The 8727-nt window shown below is 38.8% G+C and overlaps 1 protein-coding gene across 1 annotated transcript; it reads left to right on the top strand.

Moving 5' to 3' along the window:
- The first annotated feature begins 1278 nt into the window (after positions 1 to 1278).
- On the top strand, positions 1279 to 1990 carry LOC111223880 (mas-related G-protein coupled receptor member X2-like). Its single transcript, XM_022748178.1, is given in 3 exon segments — positions 1279 to 1376; positions 1461 to 1544; positions 1546 to 1990. Coding segments are annotated over 3 exon segments (627 nt in total).
- The last annotated feature ends 6737 nt before the right edge of the window (positions 1991 to 8727 follow it).

Below are 8727 nucleotides of genomic sequence, written 5' to 3'. Positions count from 1 at the left end.
ATTGATGAATACAGCTTCCTGTTTCACTTGAAATTTGACAAAAAAAAAAACCGCATTGACGTTGTCACACTGCAAATGATATGTACATGGTAAACTGAAATCCTTCTACCCATTCACAGATGAGTCCAGTTCTTTTTCCTCTATACATTATAAGGTGTTATGATACAGAGCTGAACCGTGTTGAACAGCCACATTATTTCTGCTCTGTTCAGTGTAATAATAGTGGAAGTAACATGATGACAGTTTAGCTAGCTGGCTAACATTAGCAAACAAGCTCCCGGTCAGTTCAGTCCCGACAGTAAAGTAACGTTATCTAAATAAAATCAGCAGCGTCCTTTGGAGACGAGCAGTTAGCAGATGCTAACACAAAGTAAAGTGAAGATGAAACTCTCCCTGTAGTTTGGAGGATCAGAGTCCAGCTCCTCTCTCTGTCACACGGTGAAACTGCCAGTGAAACGGGTGATAGACAGTTACCATCACAGTGTTACCGACGTTTTCAGATCACGACAGAAGGATTTTCTACCACTTAGCACCTGTACAGCTGTACATCGAAGTAGCTAACGTTAGTTGAAAGTACACACTGTTAGCTTGTGTTTGTCAGCTCAGACTCTGATCTCAAATGACTTAAACTTAATTCGAGTCCAATGCTCTTTACATTCACCCTGAATACAGTTCATTTTAGCGAAATAATCCCAAACATAAAGATAAGCTTAAAGTAGCTTAAAGACTAACATTACAAGTAAAATAACTTGTCTTGTTTAATGGCATTCTACTAACTAGATAATCAATACAGCCTGATTGGAAATGTGATGTATTTTGCCTATGCTAACAAGCAGGACAAAAAGGCTCTCACCTGTTCATTTGAAGGATGAAGATGGGTGAAAAAAATCAAACTGCATTGTCCAGTCAAACGTGTCTCACTCCCTTTTCCCAAAATGCATTGCAAAACATACTGTAAATATGTTTTCTTTCCTCCAAGCAATAATACTGTAAAATGCTGTTTTAATACTGGGATTTGTTACAGTTACAGTACTGCATTTCACATCACTAGACTGTGGATACAGAGGAGAAAACAGCAGACTCTGGTGAAAGAAGCACATCCAGATTGTGTAAAACTGTAAAGGTGTTGATACATAACAAGGGGACTGGACTGTAGGTGTACAGTAATCTACAGTTGTATTTAGTCTCTGTTTTTACCCTCTCTTGCCTTAAATAGCAGTAACTTGACATTTGTGCTAAAATGCTGTATTATTCAACTCTATTATTTAACTCTGCTGCATGATAGGTCAAGGAGCAAAACCCAAGGATTTGATTATTAGAAGAATCGATTATATTATTTACGTTTTTGGTCTGATGGCGAGTGTTGGCTTCATGGTGTGGAAAGGTAGCTATCAGTCCAGTCAGTATTTATTCACATATCTGACCATTTTATTGCATCATAATTCAGACACTCCACAAAGAATCTGTGTGTCTATGTTGTATCACAGGTATCTGGTCATCACCTGGCCGCTGTGGTACCGCTTCAGACGAACCATCAAGACCTCTGGTCTGTGTCGTGGTCTGGACCCTTTCTCTTTTCTTTTTTGTATTTGTCCATTTCTTGCAATATTCTCAGGTGACACAAACCATCTTTGCAGTCTTCCTCCTCCTTCCCTTCCCTCTGCTCATATTCTTCCTGCGTGGGACCGTTAAAGCCCTGTCTGCAGCCATTAGTGTCCCTGCTGATGAAAAACGACGAATTGTTGCAGTTTTGATTCTGGTTCTGCTTATTTACACACTGTTGTTCCTGCCCACCATCATTTGGTTCCTTGTAAAAGAAGCCGAATATAACGATGCCCTCGCACATGTGTCTTTCATGTTTGTAAGGTTCAGTCCTCTTGCAGACGTGTTCCTGTATGTTTTCAGTAGGAAAGGAGCTGTAGACAAGCTGTTGGCCTCTCGGTGTCGTTGCAGGATGGACAGCGATGATAGAAACAGACCAACAGCATGAATGATGACAACTTATACACAGTCGCTCCATGTAGGCAGAGAAAGAGAGAAAAACAGAAGAAGAAATGGAGGAAATAGAGACAAGACAGATACTGTCGTCTTCTCACATGATTTCCTACAAGACATCTAACTGTAGGTTCACTTGCTGCGGTGCACTGTGAAAGCTTCAAGACATGTACATAAAATGTTCTATAAAAAGTTCATGTATATCATTATTACACTTTAATCACAAAAACAAACCTTATATTATTTGAAGATAATCAGCAGCATGATCACTCTGCCAATATAACCACATCTCTCTCATTCTTAGATCTTTATTTGGTCTGTTTTCTGCAAGTTTGACTTTTTCCTGCTTATAAATAGTGTCTAACCACAACTGTATTTTTGTTGTTGTTGTATTTTGTAAATTATTTTATAGTAAAGTAAGTTTTTGTGGTTTGTTGTAAATTTATTTTTCAATAAAGTAAATCCTGCTTGTTTACCTTTATTCAATGTCAATTTTCTGTTTACATCACATATAGTAAATTGTTTTGCAGGTCTCACAGTTTGAACTAATATAAACTAACTAATGGCGTCACTACACTCAGAGCAGAGTATGATCACTATCATCTGAACTTTCTGTCAGATGGTTGAGCACCCACTCATCCCCCACACCTTTCTGACAACATTTCTCCTTAAATCTTACTAACAGGTTGTATTCAAGGAACCATTAAAAAATAAGCTTTGGTTTTACATTTTCAATAAAAAGAAAAGAAAAGAGGAAGAAACAGTCACAGAGAAGTCATGCATCTGCATATTAATAGAAAGAATGACACAGCAATGAATTTTGTAGAAAACCACATCTTCCTTAGAGAGAGAGATCACATCATCATGAACCTCCTTCGCTTCATATCTTGCTACATTACTGCATTTCACATCACTAGACTGTGGATACAGAGGAGAAAACAGCAGACTCTGGTGAAAGAAGCACATCCAGATTGTGGTCCACCAGCTTTCAAAGGTAAAGTTTGTGTTACATTACTGCTCTTAATCAATGTTTAACCTAATACTTAAAAGTGTAAAGGTGTTGATACATAACAAGGGGACTGGACTGTAGGTGTACAGTAATCTACAGTTGTATTTAGTCTCTGTTTTTACCCTCTCTTGCCTTAAATACCAGTAACTTGAGATTTGTGCTAAAATGCTGGATCACTAAGATTTATCCTGAACTATAGTTGTACTGTATTTGTGTGAACAGCACTTCACAGCTTTAGTATTATCACTGAACAATGTGAGGTAGATGTTAAAAAACTTGCTGATCTCTCAAACAACAGGTTTCACAGTAAAGAATGGAAGATTCCTTCATTAACATCACCTCACAGAACAGAAGCTACGATGACAGCACAACCATCTACTTTAATACAGAACAAAAAATCATGGATGTCGTGACATACATTATCATTTGTATCGGCCTTCCATTGACCCTAGTGGCCATCCATGGAGTTTGTTCTCTGGTGAGTACATGATGACTAAGAAAGTAGGAACCGATAAGAGTTTGATGAAAAATACATCTGACTGCAAATGTTGAGCAGAGTAAGATGACAACGTTTCATCAGCAAAGATCATGATTTTTTCTACCAACGTTTTCCTGCAGGTCAGAAACGATCACGTAGCTCCGATCTACATCATCAACCTTCTGATTTGTGACCTCATTCAACTCTGCTGCATGATCGTTGAAGTGGTACAACCTGAGGATTCGATCATCGCAATAATCTTCCATGTTATTTACCTTTTTGGTCTGATGGCGAGTGTTGGCTTCATGATGTGTGTCGCCATGGAAAGGTAGCTATCAGTTTATTCAGTATTTGTGTAGCTACTTACATGTCTGACCTTTTTATATACAGTGGATATAAAAAGTGTACGCACCCTTTTCAAATGCCAGGTTTTTGTCATGTAAAAAAATTACATCAAGATAAATAATTTCACAATATTTTCCACCTTTAATGTGACTTATAACCTGTACAACGCAATTAAAAAACAAACAGAAATCTTTCAGGGAGGTAAAGTAAAAATAAACAACTGAGATAATGTGGTTGCATAAGTGTGCACACCCTTTTATAACTGGGGATGTGGCTGTGTTCAGATTTAACCAATTACATTCAAACTCATGTTAAATTGGAGTCAGCACACACCTGTCACCAAATAAAGTGCCTGTGATCAACCCCAAATAAAGTTTAGCTGTTCTAGTAGGCTTTTCCTTACATTTTTGTAGCCACATCTTCCAGCACAAGCCATGGTCCGCAGAGAGCTTCCAAAGCATCAGAGGGATCTCATTATTCAAAGATATCAGTCAGGTGAAGGCTACAAAAGAATTTCCAAGGAATTAAATATACCATGGAACACAGTGAAGACCGTCATCATCAAGTGGAGAAAATATGGCACAACAGTGACATTACCAAGAACAGGACGTCCTTCCAAAATTGATGATAAGACGAGAAGAAAACTGGTCAGGGAGGCTGCCAAGAGGCCGACAGCAACACTGAAGGAGCTGCAGGAATTTCTGGCAAGTACTGGCTGTGTAGTACATGTGACAACAATCTCCCGTCTTCTTCATATGTCTGGGCTATGGGGTAGGGTGGCAAGACGGAAGCCTTATCTTACAAAGAAAAACATCAAAGCCCGGCTTAATTTTGCAAAAAGACATCTGAAATCTCCCAAACGCATGTGGGAAAATGTGTTATGGTCTGATGAAACCAAGGTTGAACTTTTTGGACGTAATTCCAAAAGGTATATTTGGTGCAAAAACAACACTGCTCATCACCAAAAGAACACCATACCTACAGTGAAGTATGGTGGTGGCAGCATCATGCTTTGGGGCTGTTTTTCCTCAGCTGGAACTAGGGCCTTAGTCAGGGTGGAGGGAATTATGAACAGTTCCAAATACCAGTCAGTGTTGGCACAAAACCTTCGGCCTTCTGTTAGAAAGCTGAAGATGAAGAGGAACTTCATCTTTCAGCACGACAATGACCCAAAGCACACATCTAAATCAACCAAAGAATGGCTTCACTGGAATAAGATTGAGGCTTTGGAATGGCCCAGCCAGAGTCCAGACCTGAATCCCATCGAACATCTGTGGGGTGATCTGAAGAGGGCTGTGCACAGGAGATGCCCTCGCAATCTGTCAGATTTGGAGCAGTTTTGCAAAGAAGAGTGGGCAAATATTGCCACATCAAGATGTGCCACGCTGATAGGCTCCTACCCAAAAAGACTGAGTGCTGTAATAAAAGCCAAAGGTGCTGCAACAAAGTATTAGTTTAAGGGTGTGCATATTTATGCAACCACGTTCTTTTAAGTTTTTTATTTTATATTTTTCCCCTTTAAAGGTTTCAGTTTGTTTTTCAATTGCATTGTACAGGTTATAGGTCACATTAAAGGTGGAAAAAGTTGTGAAATTATTTGTCTTGCTGTCATTTTTTTACATCACGAAAACCTGGCATTTGAACAGGGGTGTGTAGACTTTTTATATCCACTGTATGTATACTTTATATAGTGTTTGTATTATATATAATATAATTCAGATGCTCTACAAAGAATCTGTGTGTCTATGTTGTATCACAGGTATCTGGTCATCGCCTGGCCGCTGTTGTACCGCTTCAGACAAACCATCAAGACCTCTGTAGTGGTCTGTGTCGTGGTCTGGACCCTTTCTCTATTCTATCCCCTCTCTTTCTATTTCTGGAAGGATTTTGGAGTGACACAAACCATCTTTGCAGTCTTCTTCCTCCTTCCCTTCCCTCTGTTCATATTCTTCCTGGGTGGGACCGTTAAAGCCCTGTCTGCAGCCATTAGTGTCCCTGCTGATGAAAAACGCCGAATTGTGGCCATTTTGATTCTGGTTTTGCTTATTTACACACTGTTGTTTCTGCCCACCATCATTTGGTTCACATTACATAAAATTAAATATAACATTACCCTCAGACATGTGTCTCACACTTTCATAAAGTTCAGTCCTCTTGCAGACGTGTTCCTGTATGTTTTCAGTAGGAAAGGAGCTGTAGACAAGCTGTTGGCCTCTCTGTGTCGTTGCAGGATGGACAGCGATGATAGAAACAGACCAATAGCATGAATGATGACAACTTATACACAGTCGCTCCATGTAGGCAGAGAAAGAGAGAAAAACAGAAGAAGAAATGGAGGAAATAGAGACAAGACAGATACTGTCGTCTTCTCACTTGATTTCCTACAAGACATCTAACTGTAGGTTCACTTGCTGCGGTGCACTGTGAAAGCTTCAGGACATGTACATAAAATGTTCTATAAAAAGTTCATGTCTATCATTATTACACTTTAATCACAAAAACAAACCTTATATTATTTTAATAGCTGAGATAATCAGCACATACCATGTTTATCTGTATTCAATACCATATACAAATACATACTGTATGTCTGTGTGTGTTTGATATGAAATTGTAAAATTTTTTTTTAAATTGAATTAAAAATCTGTTTCTAGATGAAAAAAAAATAACTGACTCAATTAAATTAATTAAAACCTGACACATAAAGTTGAAACAGTTTCTGTTGTATAAGAAATCTCAACTACCTGTGACTGATATGAAAAGCAGCGCTGTGAATGATGTGCAGTTAAGATTTCATTTGGTGTCAAGACTTACTTTGATGTTTTCAATAGTAATTTGACTAAAGTAAAATTGTGCAAAATAGCTTTACAATGTATGATATGGAACTAGTGTTCAAAAGATGTTTAAAAAGTAATATAGAAATGATAAAAATGTTTTTAAAAATATGTTTTAACAATTAAGACATAATGGTGTACCAAAAGAAGGAGGGGGGGGGGGGGTGTGACCCAACTAGACGAGCAATCCATATGTGTCTAAATACTCAAGGAATAACAAGAGCGACTACCCGCGGTAAGGCCAATGTGCCCGCGCCACGGTTTGCATTTTTATATGTCGGCCGACGAAGGAGTGAGGGCGGGAACTAGGCTTTAAACAGGTCCTGATTTACTCCTATAATATAATAAGTCAAGGTGGGCATTGGACCATAAACTAATTTCCAAATGCATGCCGATTCATGTTACTGTTGAAGTGACGGATCCGGCCCTAGATTGCAGTTTTCCACATAGGCCCCATTTTCCGAATTAATGAATATCAAAACAAATGATCCCCAAAATGATTCAGGAAAGAAAAATTGATGCATGATGGAAGGCTGGTTTTCCAGAAGATGCGGAAAGGACGAATATAACTTTTTGTGCTTCAAGGAGAAAAACACAGTATGTTTTTTGTGTTATTGAAGGCAGTGGCGGTTTTGTCCAAAGAGTACAATCTACGTCGGCATTTTTGACACAAGATACAGAAACACGGAGCTAAAGTATGCACAAAGTGGCCTTACAAGAAAAACACAAATGGTTGAATGAAATTATAAAGCCAATTGCGATCAACAAGCAGGATGTGGGTTTCAGAAGAGCACAACCAAAAACTATTGCGGCCAGAAATGGAAAGCTAGCTTTATTGTGGCTGAAAGAATGCCCGGCTGTCAAAGTCTTTTTCAGAGGGTGCATTTTTTTGGTTTGAAGCAGTGCCTGCTGAAGGTCTGTGAGCAGGTGTGCATTTATACTGCCTCAAAGTTACATCTGGCCCTTTGAGGGCAACCATTATGCTGATGTGGCCCTCGGTGAAAATGAGTTTGACACCCCTGAACTAGATGTTCTCTGAGGGGAGGCTCACTTTCACAGACTTGGAAAGCCTTTGTTTTAGAGGACAAGTTAATATCAAATAATATGTTTGTACAAATCCGTCTGTTACTTCAGCACCAAGGACAGCGTCATGGTGTCATCAGTACTCAGCACAGTGAGGTTGTGACACCTACTGGAACATGAGCTCATACACATGTCTATGAATAACCTGGAAAAACCTGTCAAATTATCAGAAGAGAAGAGTCTTCAAGAACAACTATTGAACAACTATTAAAACGTTAATGAGAGAACAATAAAAGAAAACAAACCCTAAAGACTTGTGTTAAGATTCTCTCTGTGTTAAACATGTAAATAATATCTGGAGTCTTTCTGTGAAGAAGAGAAGAAGAGATACTTCTTTTTTTTCTGTACCTACATGCAGGGCAGATATTCTGGATATCACAGAACAGTATTGTATGTTCAGGATGATTCAGAATATGATACTGGAAATACAGATAGCTACCTTTCCAGCGCGACACACATCCTGAAGCAAAGACCGGCCATCACACCACAGAAGAAAAAAACAGAAGAGACATATAAACAACATACAGTGGGCAATTAAATTAATAAACAATATTACATAATTATCCTATGTGCCACACAGGCATCAAAGTAATTACTTAATTTTAATTCTTCAAATCATTCACAGAGAGACAGACACATGAATATGAGTCATTCTTTACGTACCAGGCAAAACAGACAACAGAAGACCAGTAGAGTTAAGGGAATGCCGATGTTACGTCAGAGACATTAGTGGGGTATTCAAACGTCATCTTACGGCTGGTTTCCTGTGAAACAAATTCCCATAAATAAAGTACACACACCATGTAAGACATCACACACAGAGGAACAGACACTGTTTTTTGGAGCCTTCTGTTCGAACTGGGCTTTAATGTGGAATTATGGATGAGCAAGATGAAGAGGAGGCAAAATGTCCAAACAATATTTCAAAGTAAAGAGCTCCAACTCTGCTGCATAAATAGCCTTGTGAGATCCAGTGGATATTG

Source organism: Seriola dumerili, unplaced genomic scaffold, assembly GCF_002260705.1.
Source record: "Seriola dumerili isolate Sdu_G_001 unplaced genomic scaffold, Sdu_1.0 BDQW01000120.1, whole genome shotgun sequence".
Classification (NCBI taxonomy): domain Eukaryota; kingdom Metazoa; phylum Chordata; class Actinopteri; order Carangiformes; family Carangidae; genus Seriola; species Seriola dumerili.
This window is presented reverse-complemented; position numbering and strand designations above follow the sequence as displayed.